The sequence below is a fragment of the Polypterus senegalus genome, chromosome 12 (assembly GCF_016835505.1).
Source record: "Polypterus senegalus isolate Bchr_013 chromosome 12, ASM1683550v1, whole genome shotgun sequence".
NCBI lineage: Eukaryota > Metazoa > Chordata > Cladistia > Polypteriformes > Polypteridae > Polypterus > Polypterus senegalus.
In genome coordinates, this window is record NC_053165.1 from 9,670,957 (window position 1) to 9,690,780 (window position 19,824).

A 19,824-nucleotide genomic window follows, 5' to 3' on the forward strand; every position below is an offset into this window, starting at 1 on the left:
GAGCCGGAAGACAAGAACTCTACAGCTGCTGCTGTTGCTTCTTCGTGAGGACTGATTTCAAAATGTATTTTTTTAAATACCCTGGATTCTGTTAAATCTTTAACAAAAGTTCAGTCGTTTTTCTGACAAGAGCCCTGTTCATCCCAAATGAGCTTGACAGACACTCGCTAAAAGTTAAAAGATTAATCAACATCACAGAATGTATTTGTGCTTCTCCATATATTGCCTTTCTGTAAGGTTATGTGGGTACCAGTGTGGCTTAAATTGGGGGCCAGCTTGGCGTGGAATAGTGCGCTGCTCAGGTTAACTTTTGGCTGAATGAATACTGACATTCTAGTATTTTAAAGATCCCACCTCCTCCTCTGCTGCAAGATTTGAGAGGGTGCTGGAGCCCCTAAATGGGAGACTTGACAAACCAGATCAAGAGGTAGCCCCCCCATCTAGAGATTATTGCTTAACCTTGGGTCTGCATTTATGGGATGTAGCCAAATATCTGATGACAAAATCCATAAAAGGTTACAGTCAGTAACAAAAGAGTAATAAAAAGTGGACGATAGCAGATAAACATTGAAGTCCATCAGCCACACATCTGATGACCACTGTTTTATTTTACCCACAACTCTTCTGGTTCTTCTTGATTGAAGTCTCCTTGCTGGTTCCTTTCTCCTTGGTTGATAATCAACACTGTTTAACAGGAGAGCATATTATCTGAATACAGTCGATTCCGGTTAATTGGACCACCTGTTAATCGGACCAGCCGCTTATTCGGACCGAATCCTAAAGAACCGACACAGATCATATTACATAAGCCTAACGTTGTTCGCTTATTTGGACCAAAATTCCGTTTAATCGGACCAAAGAACGTGACAGATAATAAGAAAAAGAAGCCACAAGTCGCCCGCAGAAAGCGGATGTACAGCGGGTCAGCGACATCGGGAGGATCCCTGGGCTCCCCAGGAGAATTTATGCTTTTATCAAAGGTCAGGAAGTTTGAAAATCTGTTCCAAGTGCAAACCAGTGGGGGTGAACATGCCTGCCCTTTCTTTCCTAAAACGGACCGCCCAGTAGCCGGCGACATGAAGTCGAGCGTAAACAAGTGCAGTGCATCGAAAGAATGCGTCAGATCACACTAGACAAGTTCTTCAAACGCTGACTGGAGTTTGGTAATGTAACCTGTTTTATTGTGCTTCGCACGCTGAGTGTCGTATAGATCGTTTAGAAGAATTTGTAGATTTCTTTTTCAATAAACAAAGTTGTAAGCAACCGTACGTGTACATCTACGTAGTTCTTGTTTGTACGTTTGCCATACGCATGTGCAGCACAATAAAAGTCAGAATGACATTTTAATGTGTTACTTATAGCACGTCCCGTCTTGGTTGCACATGTAGGACCAAAATGATCGCGTCCCGATGTGGTCCGATTAACAAGAATCGACTGTATGTGTAAAATAATTTTGCAATTTCATTTTTTTTCCTTCTAGGTCTATGCCCTGACTGGGAGGACTGGGATGCTGGCAAACCAGTGGACAATGCACGTGAAGCAATGGAGCAGGCAGATAAGTGGCTTGGAGTTCCACAGGTAGGGTCAAGTAGCGAGTTCATGCCTTGATGTATTTGGTAGTCAGTTTCTATCTTACTACCATGTCTTCATTTCATTGTTTCCTACTATTTTTTTTTATTTTATAGTAAATGGACGTTGGCATTAATAAGTACAGATGTCCTAAACATTGGAAAAAAATGCTGTTACTCAGAGTAGACACAGTTCTAAAAGATGTCAGAGATGGCTGGGGTGGCAACCCGACCGGGATGCCCAGGAGGACCGGAGGAGGGCATGCGCCTTCCCCAGACCATGTTGGGGCGACCACCCTGGTACCTTTGGGGGCCCCTACAGGGTGGAGCTTCAAAGCTCTGTACCCATGGTCACCACCAGGGGGCGCTCTAATGCCTTGGAGACCCTGGACCTCAGCACTTCCGCCACACCCGGAAGTGCTGGGGGGAAGAAGAGCAGGGACACCCGGAGTGCTTCCGGGGATGCAGCCGGCACTTCCGCCACACTGGGGCGTGTCGGTGGGAGGTTGCCGGAACACATCTGGGTGATTATAAAAGGGGCCGCCACCCTTCAGACAATGGCAAGAGTCGGGAGTGGAGTAGGACGGAGCTCAGCGGCCTGAAGAGAAAGGCATTGTGTGGTGTTGGCCAGGACTTTGGGGACTTGGGGACACTCACTGTAAATATGGAGCACCAAAATAAATGTGTGTGGGGTGATTCAAACGTGTCTGCCTGTCTGTGTCCGGGTCAAGTTCCACAAAGAAAAGCGATATTCATAAAAAGTGTACTATTTTCTTTAAAAGATTTTGCAGTCAATTTGGTTTAAGGCATAGCATCACAGGTTAGTAATTGAGATTATACATGTTATGTACGGTATGTTCACCCTATGTCATTATTGTCTACTTAATTCATATATCGTTCCCATGCCAACACTGATTTCTGCTTACTTAAAGCACAGGCGAGATTCCCCAATGAAAATGATGATAATCCATTTTACGGAAAGGAAAATGTGATTACTGCCTGTGGACAGTATACATTAAATAATTTGTAAAAGTTTTAAATCAGCCCTCATTTATTCTATGCATGCTATAGATCTGGTTACCCGTTTCAATTTAAATTATCAGAATTGGTACTAGTTTGTATATTTCGACTTTCTTATATTTTCCTCCTTTTGGAGTTGAGTGAATTCCAGTTTAGCTGGAAAGTGGTGGGAGTATTAAGTAGTTTACTAGAATGCTGGACATCTAATTTTTTTTGCATTGACCCAATTGCAAAAATTATTCTGGAGGTTTTTCTTTTAATTTAGAACAGTTTGGGGCAAGAAGTCTTATCCTTTATATATAGCCTTTAGTGTACAACATTGGGTGGCATCCCATCTATTGTGCCACTTTAAGAGACTAGGTAGGCTAGGTTTGGTTTGCATCCTAGCCTGGCCATTTTGTGGAGTGTGGATATTCTTTCTGTATTTCCATGGGTACCCTGACTTTGGGTGGCACAGGCAATGTACAGTAGTTGCTAGTTGCTAGACAAACAAAAAGAAAGTTAATAATCTCTCTTTCTCTCTCCCTCTGTCTATATATATATATATATATATATATATATATATATATATATATGGCATTCGTAGTCTGAATCACAGTCTGATTGTATGGGTGTTTACCTACCAGGTAACGCTTGTGGTTGGTCTGCAAGTCGGTAAACATCTGCCACGGTGCCCTCTTTCAGTTGCGAGAAGCAGATCATAGAATGTTTAGTTTACTATCAAATTATTCAAAGAGTATGCGACGTACACACTCACTTCACTCCCTGTCAGGGATCGAACCTCAGACGTCAGAGGCGAAGTTCTTTACGTTGCGCCACGGCATGTGGTTCGTTTATTTGACAGCATGTAGATTGGGGTAATTTGGGGGTCACGGGGTTTGAGCATGGGCGCCCAGATGTTTATGGAGCATCCACCACACCTGGAAGGAATACCGAGTACACCCAGAGTGCCTCTGGGTGCTCATGTGGCACTTCCGCCACACCAGGAAGTGCTGCAGGAAGTCCATCAGAAAGTGGGTGAGAATAAAAGGGGCCGCCTCCCTCTAGTTGACAGCTGCAGTCGGGAGGAAGAAGACGGGGCTCAGTGGAGCGGAGTGGAGTGGAGTGGAGGCGGTGAAGGACCACTGGAGGACCCTTGAAGTGGGTATGTGGTGCAGGGGCACCGTGTGCTGTGTGGACTATATGTAAATAAACGTGTGCTTTTTGTAGATGTTCAGGTGTCTGTCTGTGTCCAGGGCTGGCTTCCACTATATATTTATATATATATAAAAAAATAAAAAATGAGAGAACTACTTAACGGATTTAGATTGGGTTTTTTTCTAGAATTTGCATCAACATTCTGGTTGATTTTGCGACCTCTCTCATCGTGCTAAGTATCAAGAGTTCGCTTGCGGTACCAATTTTATTTGCGCGAATCAGAGAGACACGCGGCAGGCGGCCTTCCTTATCTCTGGAGCTCAGCCAAAGTGATCTTTGGGTTCTTCTTTACCTCTCTCACCAAAGCTCTTCTCCCCCCGGTAGCTCAGCTTGGCCAGACGGCCAGCTCTAGGAAGGGTTCTGGTCGTCCCAAACATCTTCCATTTAAGGATTATGGAGGCCACTGTGCTCTTGGGAACCTTAAGTGCAGCAGAAATATTTTCTGTAACCTTGGCCAGATCTGTGCCTTGCCACAATTCTGTCTCTGAGCTCTTCAGGCAGTTCCTTTGACCTCCTGATTCTCATTTTCTCTGACGTGCATTGTGAGCTGTGAGGTCTTATATAGACAGACAGGTGTGTGGCTTTCCTAATCAAGTCCAGTCAGTAGAATCAAACACAGCTGGACTCCAATGGATGATCAGAAGAAATGGAAAGCACCGAAGTTAAATATACGAGTGTCACAGCAAAGGGTCTGAATACTTAGGACCAGGTGAGATTTCAGTTTTTCTTTTTTAATAAATCTGCAACAATTTCAAAAATTCTTTTTTTGTCTGTCAATATGGGGTGCTGTGTGTACATTAATGAGGAAAAAAATTAATTTAAATGATTTTAGCAAATGGCTGCAATATAACAGAGTGAAAAATTGAAGGGGGTCTGAATACTTTCCATACCCACTATATAGAGTACAATATGCCAATGCATAACTACACTCCTGTCCAGTTATATATAGAGTATTCTTCATTAATAAGCATAATTTAGGTTGGATGGATGTGTTTGGAGAGCTGGAGAGGGACAGATATGAATCTGAGACTGTGTTTAAGCAGATTAACAGCAGTAGGAAAGAAACTATGTGACAGTAATGCTGCTGTGAAGGTGGTATGTATCCTTTGCTGAGAAAACCAGAGTGAAGTGATTTGTTTGTCCAAAAACTCCAGATATAGTGAACACACTCGGATAGATTGTATTGATCACAAACATCTTTAGAGCTGTCGTGTAAGGTAAAGCCTAGCAGACAAAAACCATTTTATTTATGGGCTCAGCAACTGAGATCAATCAACGTGGAAAACAAACGTAAGAGCAGATAGCAGCTCCTGGGCTGAGTTTCCTCTGTGAAGATTTTGTTGGCAAAAAAAGAAATAAAAGAATCGTCTTCTTTAAGTCTGTGAAGGAGCACAAATGCGTGCCATGACTGAATATTCTGTTACTTTTTATGACCCTAATGTGCATGCAAAGTATGTTTATTCAGTATTTGCCTTGCTGCACTGATTAACTTTTAAATCTTATGTCATGGAGATATATTGCAGTCAGTGATTTGTTTATGTAAAGTGCTTAACATACAAAGACCAGCTATTAGCACTTGATGTTGGCAAGGAGTGTCCTTGCTAGGAAGTATGACTTGGAAAACAAAATCCTCTAGAGTTAGCAACTAGTTAAGTGAAAGATGTAATCTGTTAAGAAGAAAGCCTGAACGAGGAGTCCAGACAGGGGTGCGCTGTGGATCACCGGCCCTATTTTATGTTGTTGGGGTTGGCATTATGGCTACATGTTTGCACTTTACACTATAAAGTCTGTTTGGTTCAATGTTCACACAGGGCCACTCAGTGGTAGTGTTGCTTCGCTGGGCAGCTTGTAATCCCACATACCTGACCATATAAGAGACAGCATAAAAAAATAAATGTATCTCCACCCTACCTTTAGCCTTAGAGCCAAGTCATACAACATAGCCACATCACAGCAAATCCTTATGGTGTTGGCAGCAGGGTGTGACATTCTAATTGACATCTAATACACGAATGCCATCATGTCGCCTAAATGTTGACATCAAGCAAAAGCATGCAATTCTTTCTTCTGACATAACTTTTCCACCATTTTGTGGAAAGGCACAGAACAAACTCACAAGTACTGTATACAGGCTTAGTTCCTACTACTAATCTACAAAAGAACCATAACTAAGTCACTATATTGCCTTACTGGTGTCACTTACTGTGGTGGGTTGGCGCCCTGCCCAAGGTTTGTTTCCTGCCTTGCGCCTTGTGTGGGCTGGGATTGGCACCTGCAAGACCCCCCATGACCCTGTAGCTAGGATATAGTGGGTTGGATAATAGATGGATGGATGATACTTTTGCCATTTTTGCCCATCAATCTACACTCAGTAACCCATAATTAGTACAGATATATAGGATATAGTGGGTTGGATAATGGATGGATGGATACTGTCACTTAATCAATTAGACTATTAGAATAAATCTTTAATATGCCTTTGGATTGTGCTTCATATAAAAGACAATGTGTGAAAATCAGAAATACGCAAAATAAAGCAATTAACAGAGTTTTAAATAAATAAACAAACAAACAAACATTACATGCCCCCCTCTCTCTCTGTTCACATGGGCGATATTTTTCTCCATCAGTAACCTGGTAAAGGTTTCTCTTTCTTTACAGAAATGCTCATACTGCTCTGAGCCACAGCCAATGCACTTTTGCCCAACACGCTCACTGAGGACATGAAGACAAGATTAGTGCCTCCTAGGAAACCCTGTGCTACATCACATTTAAAAATGTCAGGCGACATAAAGACTTTTTGGACTGTGTGTTCCTTATAATGAGCAGTATGATTTAATTTGTGCCCGGTGAGAGCCCTAGACTGGTTTGAGGGAACCAAAATGCCATGGTCAGCTAGGTATGCTGCTAGAGTGTTCAAGTGTAGACCATTTCAATTTTTATGTTGTTTTGCCTCCCATCTGTTTCTATGGCTCCCTTATTTTCTGTTCTGGTTTTGGGACATTTGTATTGTTGGCAGTAAATGCTGTGTGGAGTAGAAACCAAGGAACAGCCTGCAGCCATGGGCCGCCTTAGAATACTTGGTTTGAGTTGTTTTAGGGTGCAATTTATGTGTGGGGGGCCATCAGTAACTTACTGAAGTGTATTTATTTAAATAGGTGTGACTGGCTGCACTATCATTGGCACGGTTGGTTGACTGATATCTTCATGCTGCACCCATTTTGAAATGCTGACTTTTCTCTTATGTAAATAATGCCCTAAATTCCAGATATAAGAGTACATCTTAAAACCATTAGTCAGAAGAGATAACAGGCACTGAATTATGTGATGAATGGACTTTAGAAACTAAACAGGCGTTGGTGGCAATTATAGTGAGAAAGGAATGGGCACAACCAAACTAAAACGTTTTACATTTGGAAACCACTGGACCACTGCATAGGCAGCTTACTCTGTAAACACCGTGGAGGCGTTTTTCAGTTGCTAAAATCTATTGGCCTGGGTGTTTGCCTGCTGGCGAGTCTCTGGAAAGGTCCTGACTCGCATGGGACTTATAGGGTCAGGGAAAGTGAGCGCAGATGGTGTCACCTTAAGTATGAGCTGTGTGAGGTGGAACTGGTGACGTGAATATGCAGGCAGGCAGCCCAAGAGTATGTGGAGTCACGAAAACGGTCATTGAAGGTGGGAAGGTGTCGGAGGGCAGCTGAAGTAGGAGAGCACAGTTTAGGTTGTAGAATGTCCCTTAAGTAGTAATGGTTCTTGATTTCCACTCCAAAATAATTTTAACAATTCCAAAAACAATCTTGCAATTGTGAAAATCGTATGCCAAATGAATTTTAGGGGTATTTTTGAGAGATGAAACTCTACTGTTTACCTCTCATCATTACCCCTAGATATCGATTATGGTGGTTTACAAAATGGTAAGGAATTCCAGGCAAAAAACGTTGAGCTTTTTCTTGTATACATAGTATGGAGACATAGTATAGAGAAAATATAGGAATCGTGAAAAAATTCGACCTCGAGATTTTGATTAATTTTGACGTTTTAGACCTTCCTGAGTCTAAAAATACCATTTTTGAAAGTCATTCTGTCTGTCTGTGTGTAAACACGATAACTCAAAAAAGTCAGTGAAATTTTGTACACCAGCGTTATGTCAAAAGTTGCCACTTCTGGCAACTAAATACTTTCATGAATTTTTATGTAAACTATGGTTATAATTACAGATAGATGATTCAAATTTTGTATAGATATTTATAATGATAAAAAGCAAACCTGTAAGAAATTTGAGAAAAGGACTCAACCAGATCCAAATTTTTTTGTATCATGGAAATATAAATGTGTACACGATATTAAAAATGGTATGCAATATAACATACATTCTTTCAATAACCATTATTAATTTTATTTTAATTTATGCATCATCCGTTTAACAATAATGTGTAAACATTGAACATGTCTTGTAAATATAAAGATGTAATGGGAGCAATAAGCTGCTAAGTCCCCATTTTGTTCCTGGTAATACATTTAATTTTATATATATATTTTTTAATTCCGCCATTATTATCATAATTAAATGTAGCTATATGTTGTTTTACCTACAGCAATTTATTGCAACAAATATTATATAATGCTAACACTTTTTTATGTTTTAGATGACTATAACTCATTTTTTTGCATGTAATCTAGGTAATGCATACGTAATCATGAAAACATTCCACCACTGTTTTCAACCTCCATATATGCAAAAATATCATTTTAATATAAACTGTGATTATACATAGAGATAAAGGATTGTGTATCGATATTATCAACTAGTAATGATGAGAAACAAAGAGATATGATATTGAAAAATATTGCACAGCTGGAAGTGGTTCTGATGACTTTTTCCACTGTCTCAGTATACGAGACAGTCGAGGGGAGCGCACTCCCGATTATTTTATGTGACGGTCAAGTTCTAAAAAGCACTATGAAGCATATAGATAACTGCAAAGTACCTCCTTCCCAAGTGGGATGGCTGTGCTAGATAGAACTGAATGAGGGGTCCCCACAATAGTTAGCTAGGGTAATATTACATCATGTGTAGAAATTGCAGAGTATTCCTTCATGAAATTAAAGAAATTTATTATGAAAGGCTCAGGTTCTCACTGTGCTTAGAAACACTGTAGAAGATCCAGCTGTACCCACTAAGAACTGGCAAGGAATGCATTGCTTTGGAGCTTGAACATAATTTTATTGTATTTGTGTCCACCCCCACAAAATGTATTATGGCTGCCACTTTTGCAGAGAAGTCTTTTCCATCAAATGACTGCGTAAGTGCTGCAATCTTAAGTGGAAGTTATTGTACATTGTTCCCTTGCCATCCAATGGCTAGAACCTTAATCTGTTTTGTGGAGGCCACTAGAGAAGATTATTGCAAAAGTGTCTCTTCCACCAAATGGCAGTGAGCTTGCTGTATCATGTAGACATTACTACATACTTTTAACCCCACTAAAATTTAAAAAGGTTTCTACCATTTTGTTAAATTTGTGAAAGAAACCACTGTATTATCGTGATATTTCCCTCTATTTACCCTTTACCTAGGGGTAAGTGTACTCATCAGATTTGTTACCGGGTTGATCTACTGTTGCACCTTAAGATTAACACACACATACATAGCTATATGCATACACACAGAAACTCAACGGTGCCCTATGAATGACACACACACAGCTGGTTAATCTCTAGCACTTTAAACTACACACGTGCCTTATAAATAACACAGCCTGTCACTCTCTCAGCACTTCAAGAGAGTTATTGTCGGGGCAAACAACATACAATGTTTTAAAGATATCTTGGAGCTAAATATTACTTTTGGTCTCCAAGAATACATTTAAGCATACAAAGGCTCAGCATCCTTGACTATAGGCCATTTATCAGAACATACAAAGGCTCAGCATCCTTGACTATAGGCCATTTATCAGCTAAGAAAGCCATACTTTACGTACCTTGGGTGGAACTCTCACCCTCAGCCTTAATAAACTTCACAGCACAGAGGTAATAGTAAATCTCGGCTGCACCAGGTGCTCAAAGAAATCTACCTTATTACTTCCATCACTCTAGAGATTAAGACAAAGCATAGAAAGTTAAAAGCAGCACTGTATTTATTACAGGAATAATAATAAATACCAGTAGAAGTATAATAGAAAATAAGACTGATAGTAATGTCTGGATGTATATAGTCTTTGGAAAAAGCTTACAAAAAAAAAAAGGTGACAAGGATGAACGTCGCAGGCGGCTTATGATCTAGCACTCGTATTTGTTCATTATATGCTTTTCTGACGATCAGATGGAAACGGCCGCACGTTGATGTCGCCCTCGTCCGTCTTCTCTGTGTTCCCTTCTTCTTCCTTCCTCCTATATCGCTCTTCAGATGAGACATGTTTATTATAAAATTCTGCCGGGGGGTTTTGCAAGATACGATTGTTAGATATTCTGATTGGCTGGCTGTCAATATGATGAATGAATTCACTGTCCATTTTCACAAACAATAAAACTTTTTTTGATGTTGCCTGAGGTATCGGCATGTCTTCCTTTCCTAAGCTGTGAAATAATTTAGCTACTTTTGTCCCAGATGTCCAGGTTATAAACTAATCAATAGCCTTAGGCACCAGCATGTCTTCCTTTCTTTGTTGGAACAGCTGTTTTAAAAGTGAGGTACAACTGGGAAGAGGATATGCTTTGATGTGTCCTGAATTTTGTTCATCTGTTGTTTTGTCTTGAACAAAATATAGTGGAAATATATACCAAAATGTAGATTTTTGTACCCCACAACAACACTTTCTCTAGCATTTTCTTTTCCGTCTTTAGGTTTTGATTTAGACTTTCTGCCCACTTAGTATTTTTATTTTTATTAGTGATTGTGTATCTCCCATCAAAAATGATCTAATGTTGATTACTGCATTACCTGACTTTAAAAAACATATACGCTGGAATTCTTATCAAGTAAAGTGCTACCTTTTCTTCTGCACTTTTCTGAGGGGATGGTTTATTTATTGGTGGTTAATAAAGTACCAAGAGTAAAACAATATGTTTATATAAAAAAGATCTGTTTTCCAGATGACATAACGGTAATAACTGCTGCAAAAAGAAGGAGCTACTTCAGTTGGTCTGGAAATGCTACTGGAAAATAACTTAAATCTGTGGGGATTTTTCTGATTGCGTTTTAAGTGGATGAGAAAGATGGGTCGACACTTGGGGATTCAGTTGGTGGACTGGCCAGATATGTTGCTGCTGTGTTGCACAGCACCACTTTGGAATCTCCCATCACTCATCACAGAGGTTTTCAAGCTTGGCTTCCGAAGTGGCCATCTCCTAGATTCACCACTCAACCCTCCCCTCCCTCCATCTTTAGTGAGGGATTGCTGCCAAACTGTACTTGGCCCCACATCACAACATTCTGGACTGATATGTACTTGTCTCAAGATACAAATAACTAACAAAATACAGACAGGCAGTTTAATATATTCAACAAGAAATTTGGAAAGAAGAAAGGAGTACAGTGCAGGTCTCCTCTCCTGGGAGCTGGCCTCAGTTCAGAAGACAGGCTGGGTCTTGTTAACAGTCAATTCCCACAGTGATGTTACTGCTTTTAATTCTAGAGCTAGTTGTACCAGTAGCACCGACAAGTATGTGCTTGAATATAAAGAGTCAATGATGGCTGTTGAGTGCTTGTATTTTGATCCCAGTGAAAGTGTCAGGTGGCACTGTACCTGTGCGGGCTGCACATTCAGAAAAGAAGAGAAGGAGCTTTGTAATGTTTGGAATACGACACAGCTTTACTGTAGCACTTCGTCCTTTGGAGACCCTTATTGTTTTGGTGCATTGACTCTATCATTTGTCAGAGGTGGCTGGGGTGGCGAACCGGACGGGACGCCCAGGAGGACTGGAGGAGGGCTTGCGCCTTCCCCAGACCATCTGGGGTGCAACCACCCTTGTTCATTTGGGGGCCACGGTTACAGAGCTTTGAAGCTCCACCCTGTAGGGGCCCATGGTCACCGCCAGGGGGCGCCCCCATGCCTTTGGAGCCCTGGACCTCAGCACTTCCGCCACACCAGGAAGTGCTGGGGGGAAGAGGAGCAGGGACACCCGGAGTGCTTCTGGGGATACAGCCGGCACTTCCGCCACACTGCGGCATGTCGGCGAGAGATTGCCGGGAAGCACCTGGAGCACATCCGGGTTTGGATAAAAGGGGCCGCCTCCCTTCATTCGAGACGAGAGTCGGGAGTGGAGTGGACTCAGCTTGCTGGAGGAGGCAAGGAGGCGGCCTGAAGAAAGTAAGGCATTGTGTGGCCAGGACTTTGGGGACTTGTGGGGTTTGTGTGGCACTTATGAACTTTGTAAATAGTAGTATAAATAAACGTGCGGTGGGTAAAATGAACGTGTCTGCCTGTCTGTGTCCGGGCCAGCCTCCACACATTCAAGTGGTACTTATATTTTAGCTATTGTTATTCTGCGCACTTTGTAAAACGCCTCGAGGTGATGCTCATTCTTTAAAGATGCTATATAAGATAAAGCTTGATGGTCACCCTTTTCTTTTTCTTCTGAATTCCAGGTTATCGCTCCAGAAGAAATCATTGACCCTAATGTGGATGAGCACTCTGTCATGACCTACCTCTCCCAGTTCCCCAAAGCCAAGCTGAAGCCGGGAGCTCCACTGAAGCCTAGACTCAACCCGAAGAAGGCCAGAGCATATGGGCCAGGTAATTTTGATTCTGTCCCATTTTACAATTTTTGTGCCAAGTAATGGGTGGTCACTATTAGTGAAATTGACTTGATTTTTTTTTCTTTATCCTCGATGGAATAATTGTAGGACTGCTGTTCATTTATTCAGGGCGGAGTGGTGGCTCTGAGATAGCGATCTGCACTGGTAATCGGAAGGTTGCCGGTTCAAATCCTGTAAGCACCGAAAGTGACTCTACTTCGTTGGGCTAATGAGCAAGGCCTGCAGGGAAAAACCTTGTGGTTGGTAGCAGAATTGGCACTCCAGCCACCATAACAAAACCTCACACTGTTCCATTCCATCTGAACTGGCGTGGTGCTGAGGTGTCGCCCACCACATGGCTGCACTTGGGTCCCAATCTGGGTTCCTGAGCTGGTTTGTCGTGTGGTGGATGCAGCAATGCGCTGGATCAGTGCCTGCTCCTAACCTCTGTTCATTCAATAAGTGCAAATCGGTCTGAATTTTTACAGCTTTCTACACTGGAATTAGTTTTTTGTCTTTTGTTTTGTTGCAGGTGTTGAACCCGTTGGCAATATGGCAATGTGTCCAGCAACCTTCACAGTGGAAACAATTAGTGCTGGGCAAGGGGAGGTTACTGTTTACATTGAAGACCCAGCTGGGAGCCGTGAGGAGGTCCGCTTTTTTATTTTAAAGTAAAAATAAAAAACAAAACTGTATACAACTTATCCTAAAACCTAAGGAAACAGCACAACTTTGAGAGGCATACGTATTTGAGAAAAAATTTGTCGATTTAGCCATCCATCACTTTTTTTTCTAGACTTAGACTTACCTTAATTCAGTGGCCAGAACCAAACCTGACAGCGTTGTGTCAAGTGCCAACCCTCAATCGAAAGCCAATTTTTTGATTTTTAAGTGAGGGCAAATTAATTATGTGATCAATCACAGAATCCCAAATGCAGTGGGAATGAAAAGGTTGTTTTAAGAAGACGTTATAGGTAGTAATATTAGTATTAATACTGTAACAATAAGCTAAGTGCTGTGTACTCAAGCAGATATAGAAGGGCAGGGCCTGTTAAAGGCCATTGCAGCACTTCCTGTTTGATTTTGGGCTATACAGAAAGAAATTGTATTTTATGTACAACTAATAAGTATAAATCCTTCTGCATCCAATGGAGGTGGACCAACAGCTTTTGCTATTTTCAGGTTGCTGACCCTTGTAGCGGAGCGGCACGGTGGCGCAGTGGGTAGCGCTGCTGCCTCGCAGTTAGGAGACCCGGGTTCACTTCCTGGGTCCCCCCTGTGTGGAGTCTGCATGTTCTCCCCGTGTTTCTTCCCACAGTCCAAAGACATGCAGGTTAGGTGCATTGGCAATTCTAAATTGTCCATAGTGTGTGCTTGGTTGTGTGTGGTGGACTGGCACACTGCCCGGGGTTTGTTTCCTGCCTTGCGCCCTGTGTTGGCTGGGATTTGCTCCAGCAGACCCCCGTGACCCTGTAGCTAGGATATAACGGGTTAGATGATGGGTGGATGGATGGATGACCCTTGTAGCACTTTGGTAGGTTATTTCTTTTGGAAAATAATTATGAATACAGGCCCTTTAAAGACAATTGATGCTGCCCAAAAAAAGCAATATGATAGTGGAACCTTCGGAACAGCTAGCCCTGCTCCACACATTTTCATCATATTTTCTCACAGGAAGTCCAGCGATCTCATCCAAAGCAGTGAGTGAAGCTATTTTGCTTAACCTGATCATCAAAATGCCTTTAAGAAGCTGATTTGGTTTATGTCAGCACTGAACCTAATTTAAAATCAAGGTTTCTATTTATGCAATAAGGAGGCTGTGATTACGCCGCCTCTCTTGACACCAGTACATTCCCCCCCTTCGGTCAGCCTAGTTTTAGTAGATCTGATGATGTTTTATTGTGTTGTGGCAGACGGTCAGATCTGGGGCTTTTCTAGTTTTTTCTAGCTGGGGTTTTTTGTTTGCATGAATCCTGGGCTTCTAAAAACATTGAGAATTTCAAGGTTTGTGTCATTGAAATTGGAACTCTGCTTAAATATACAGGGTGAGTCAAAATGATGTTAACATTTGAATGGCGGAAACAGTTTATTCACAATACACACTTCATATGAGCTCGAGGATTTACAGGAATGTCTCAACCTGTTCGCCATCATGTAATATATGTGGCACATAAAAACTGTATATAGTTCAAGTTCAAGCACTTTATTGTCATTGCGTAACACAACAAATTTACTTTTTGTGACATCCCCAAGGTGCATTTAAAGAAAAGTCATCCATCCATCCATTTTCTAACTCGCTGAATCCGAATACAGGGTCACGGGGGTCTGCTGGAGCCAATCCCAGCCAACACAGGGCACAAGGCAGGAAACAATCCAGGGCAGGGTGCCAACCCACCGCAGAAGAAAAGTCAAATAATTCCAAATATGTCGTATACAATGTTAAGTGATCAAGTAACCAGATCAAATTATTATTGCTCAAAGTACAGCAGCATAAATTGTTATTGCACCTGTTAATGAATAGTACATTACATATTCTATACTGTATTTGTGGACGAAGACTTCAGACAAGACAGCAGGCGTGGTTATATAGCAGCTTTATTTTGCAGCGTCACAGTGAGAAGAGTTTCAGAAAAGCAGACAATCAATAATACATGACAGCGTCGGGGCTCTTCTGAACCCGTCTCTTGGGTGGGGCAAAGTTTTTATACCCCTAGAATGCGTGATTTAATATCATTATGAAATGTAACAGTCAACCTTGAGCCCCTTCAACGCCCCTTGTGCAACTTGATTTCTTGGCGTTCAGATGTAAGCTAAGGGACAACGTGATAAGGCAGACTCGTGTGTGGAATGCTCAGACCTTGAGTCCTTTGCACAAATATTTTTCTGTTTGCCCAGAAAAGCATGCTTTTACATAATGTATGGTTTCGTAAAGCTTACTTCTCAGACATGAATTAGTACAAGGGTACAAAGAGAACATTCATCTTCCACATATTATATTAGTATATTGCACATGACCAATACAGCTTATTGCACATGTTCAATTAAAAATGATCTCAGACTGAGGAGATTCAGAGTTCAGAAAGTTTATGGCAGATGGTAAAAAGCTATTTTTTAGTCTGTTTGTGCCGACACGGATTGACCTAAAGCGTCTTCGTGACGGGTGGAGCTCAAACAAAGAATTTCCAGGATGAGTTTTGTCCTTGAGAATGTTTTTGGCCCTTCTCACACAGCGAGTCTTATCCAAGAGTTCAGTCCCAATAATGGCCTCTGCTGCTTTTACGACCCGTTGCAGGACGCCTTTAGCAGTCTTGGTGCAGCTGTTATACCTGCAGGCCATCATGCAGTTAGTTAAGATGCTCTCTATAGTGCAGCTATAGAAATTAACCAGCACCTTCTGGGGGATGCCAGCTCTCCTTAGCTTCCTAAGAAAATCGAGGTGGTGTTGTGCTTTGCCTATTATAGCCAAGTTGTTGTCAGCCCAGGACAGGTCCTCTGAGATGGTGACTCCTCTCTGCTTGGAGTTTGCATGTTTTCCCCATGTCTGCGTGGGTTTCCTCCCACAGTCCAAAGACATGCAGGTTAGGTGCATTGGCGATTCTAAATTGGCCCTAGTGTGTGCTTGATGTGTGGGCGTGTGTGTGCGCCCGCGCCCTGCGGTGGGCTGGCACCCTGCCTGGGGTTTGATTCCTGCCTTGCGCCCAGTGTTGGCTGGGATTGGCTCCATTGGGTGGGTTACCTACCAGGTAACGCATGTGGTTGGTCTGCCAGTCGGTAAACATCCGCCACGGGGGCCCTCTTAGCTGCGAGAAGCAGGTCATAGAATGTTACATTGTTTTACTGTCAAATGAAGCAAAGAGTACGTGACACGTGTTTCACCCTTATTTGGGCTCATCAGGCGTACACACTCCACTGCACCCCTTGCGGGGATCGAACCTCGGACATCAGCTTTACCTGGTAGGTAACCACCCATACAATCAGATTGGGACTCAGACAACGGATGCTGTGAATGTAATTACTCCGATCTCCAGGCTGTCAAATAAACGTCTCTAAATGTTTGCACACACGTTCAGTTTGCCACCATTACTTTTATAGTATCGCTAACAAGGGGGTGGGGCATGGACAGTGGGAGGAGTCAAAAGAGATGCAGCTGACAGGGGCGCCATCTTACGGGCCTCAGAATGTCTCACGTCACTGAATCTGTCCGAGGCCTAAAACTATCCTGACTGCAGCTGGACTCTATTGGAAGTTTTTGCTCTTATTTAATTTAACATGTTTATTATATGTCTTTTAACAGGTAAAAGCTGTTCCTAACAATGACAAGAATAAGACCTTCACTGTCACCTATGTGCCCAAGGTCACTGGGCCTCATAAGGTATGGTATTGCCCTTTAACTCTTCCTCATTCAAATTAATGGATCAAATAACAGCGTTGTTGTAATTTCATAGCAATAATGACTTGTGTGCCACCTTGCTCCCTTCCCTGCCTTGCACCCATCGATATTTTTGTCTCTCTGAAAAGCTCACTTTAGGAGCTGTACGAGTCTGATGTGTGAGTGCCTCATGTGCCACACGGCTCAGAATTTCTCAAAAGTGTTTTAAAAAGCATTACTGTTGGTGCCCATCATTCATAATTTTTTTTCATGTGAATAACACAGTGAAAATTTCATTCGCTTGAAGGTTATGCCAAACAATTCTCAGCCTTCATGGCATCTAGATGTATTGTGCAAAAATTCAATAGATTCTAATAAGAAGCAGCAGAGCTCATAGTTAGACAGAAAATCATCACACAACATCAAATGCTTTAAGGCTAAAAACAAATTCCAAAAAAAATCTTGGCATTCCAGTTTCAACAGTTCACAGTGTTACAGAAATCTGCAGTCTGTATACCAGCATTGGACCTCCTAGGATTTGGAGATGAGCCTTCATAGAATTGAGCACTCTTGTTACAGTTAAACTTGGTCAAAGTTCTGTACTACTTTATTTTTATGTTGCCTCTGGTACTGCAAGCCTTGAACATACACATGGCTTCATGAAACTGAAGATTTTCAAGATTTTCAAGATGTTCAAGAATATCTATCCCAGTGCTTGCTGAATAAGTGTCAGTAGATGTTGCTAAATCCTCCAGATAAGTAAGAAATAAATGTCTTTTCCAGTGAGACTAGCAATAGGATTTTGTCCTAAATTCCATTGAAAACCTGTAGTGTACCCTCAAAAGAGTAGTGCTAGTTGAAAGCATCTTCCTTAACTTTGAAGAATTAGAACAAGTTACAGCTGAAGAGTGGTGAGATCCAACAAAGCTAACTGACGTGTAAAAGAAGCATTTGGAGGCTGTTACCCTTTCTACAGAATGTGCATGGAAGTGTGAGGTTTTGGGTGCCTATAATTTTATCCAGGGTTATCTCTTATGTAATATTCTCTTCTGGTTCGTCCTGCTTCCTCTTCAAAACCGGCCCCCCCACACACACAGCTCACACGGCATTTCTCGATTCCTATTCGTCCTCTTCCAAACCCTTCCCCACGCTGCCTGTGGCCTCCCATACATCCCCACTACTCTTTTCTCGATTCCTAATTCCCCCTTCAGACTACCGTGTTCCCCGCTCCTCTCTCGTGACCCCATTGGTGTCACGTCACCGCCCAATATCTAGCCTGACCTTGTGACCTTTCACTTCGGCCATGTGTGCACCTGGGAGTCTTTTCCGTAGCCTAATACAGGAAAGTACTGTCTCGACCATTGCCATTGGTTTCGCTCCTTGCTATTTTCGTTACACTGCGACAGTTGTTTCCTAAGCCTTTGTTATAAAATGAACGACAGTTCATTTCTGTCGACGGGTTTTCGTACAAAGTCATCTCTATTCCGGGATCCGGCAACTGCCTGTTCCCTATCAGGGGGTTATTTCTTGACACAAACATTTGACGAAGGCAATGCACTCTCACTACGACACAGGACACTAGGTTTCGTTGCATCACATTGGGACAGATTTGGAGACGTTCTTCCTGTTGTTCTTTCCAACGCAAGTCGAGTTATCACAACAAGTCACGAGTACTATCAATACATGGCAACATCTGAAGTTTATGTTGGTGAAGCTGAAATTCAAGCTCTTTCTGAGATTCTCCATGCTACCATTATCATTTACTTCAAACACGACCCCAACATCCCACCTTGCATTACGTTTGCAAAGATTTGCGTTAATCTACAACAACCAGTCTTCAGCCACGGTCAGTTGTACGTGGCTTTTTCTAGGGTTAGATCTTTCGACTCATTATCTGTCGTCTCCAGCAGAACACCTATTCACAACTGTGTCTTTCAAGAAGTATTTCTTTCTTCTTGATTTCTGAATTCCTTTCTCACCGTTTTCCGTTCCTGTTCTTACACCGCCGTATGCTACGGGCATCGGCTAGTTGTTTTTTATTTCCTATAAGGTAAAAGTTTTAAAACATTTTTCCTAACTTTCTTATCATGGCTATCGGTTATGAAAGTAAGAAAGCCACCATTTTCTACTTCTGTTTATTTTTTAACACTTTCCTCGCTGCCTGTACAGTGGAACCTCGGTTCACGACCGTCTCGGTACACGTACAACTCGGTTTACGACCAAAAAGTTTGCCAAACTTTTGCCTCGGTTCACGCCCACACACTCGGTGTATGGACAAGCCAGTTTCCCTTTCGGTTTGTACATGTTCGGTCTCTCCCTGTGCAGCGAGCAAGAGAGAGAGAGCGAGAGAGCGCCACACACACACACACACAGGCAGCGCGAGGGAGCGTGACACACACACACACACACAGAGGCGGCACGACACAGACACACAGGCAGCGCGAAAGAGAGCTGGACGCATTAAGGTAGGAAGGCAGTTAAAGAATGCACTGGGCTTGATTTTGTTTTCACTTCTGTTTCCAGCAATCGGTTCGTAGCGTGCATTGTTGCAATGTTACTTTTCTTGCTGGTTTATTAAATTATGGATTTTTTCAAATGTTCATTTTTTTCCCTGTGCTTAAAACTCATTAAAAAAAGTGCTTTTAGCCAGCGGTTGGTAGTGCTATAGCGCGGACTATTGCAGTGTTAGTTTTCTCTGTTGTTCAAGGTTTTCTCAGTGTTATTCAATGTTTTTACATTTAGTTTACTATTACGCTGTGCATTCTATGGTTTGATTAACTATATTTGTGCTTAAAAACTTAAAAAAAATATATATTTACATTCAGATTGTATGGACTGGAATGGATTAATTGTATTTACATACAATCCTATGGGGGAAATTGCTTCGGTTCACGACCAAATCGGTTTACGACCAGAGTTTTGGAATCAATTAC

General features: G+C 42.1%; 1 protein-coding gene across 3 annotated transcripts in view; it reads left to right on the forward strand.

Annotated features, from left to right (window-relative positions):
- Positions 1 to 19,824, forward strand: part of LOC120540236 (filamin-B) — a 194,040-nt gene that overhangs the window by 64,751 nt on the left and 109,465 nt on the right. For all 3 annotated transcript variants that reach the window (XM_039770802.1, XM_039770799.1, XM_039770801.1), the window contains exons 3-6: positions 1,481 to 1,578; positions 12,373 to 12,520; positions 13,055 to 13,173; positions 16,817 to 16,894. In XM_039770802.1, coding sequence (XP_039626736.1) covers positions 1,481 to 1,578; positions 12,373 to 12,520; positions 13,055 to 13,173; positions 16,817 to 16,894 — 443 coding nt within the window. The remainder of the gene's footprint in view (positions 1 to 1,480; positions 1,579 to 12,372; positions 12,521 to 13,054; positions 13,174 to 16,816; positions 16,895 to 19,824) is intronic.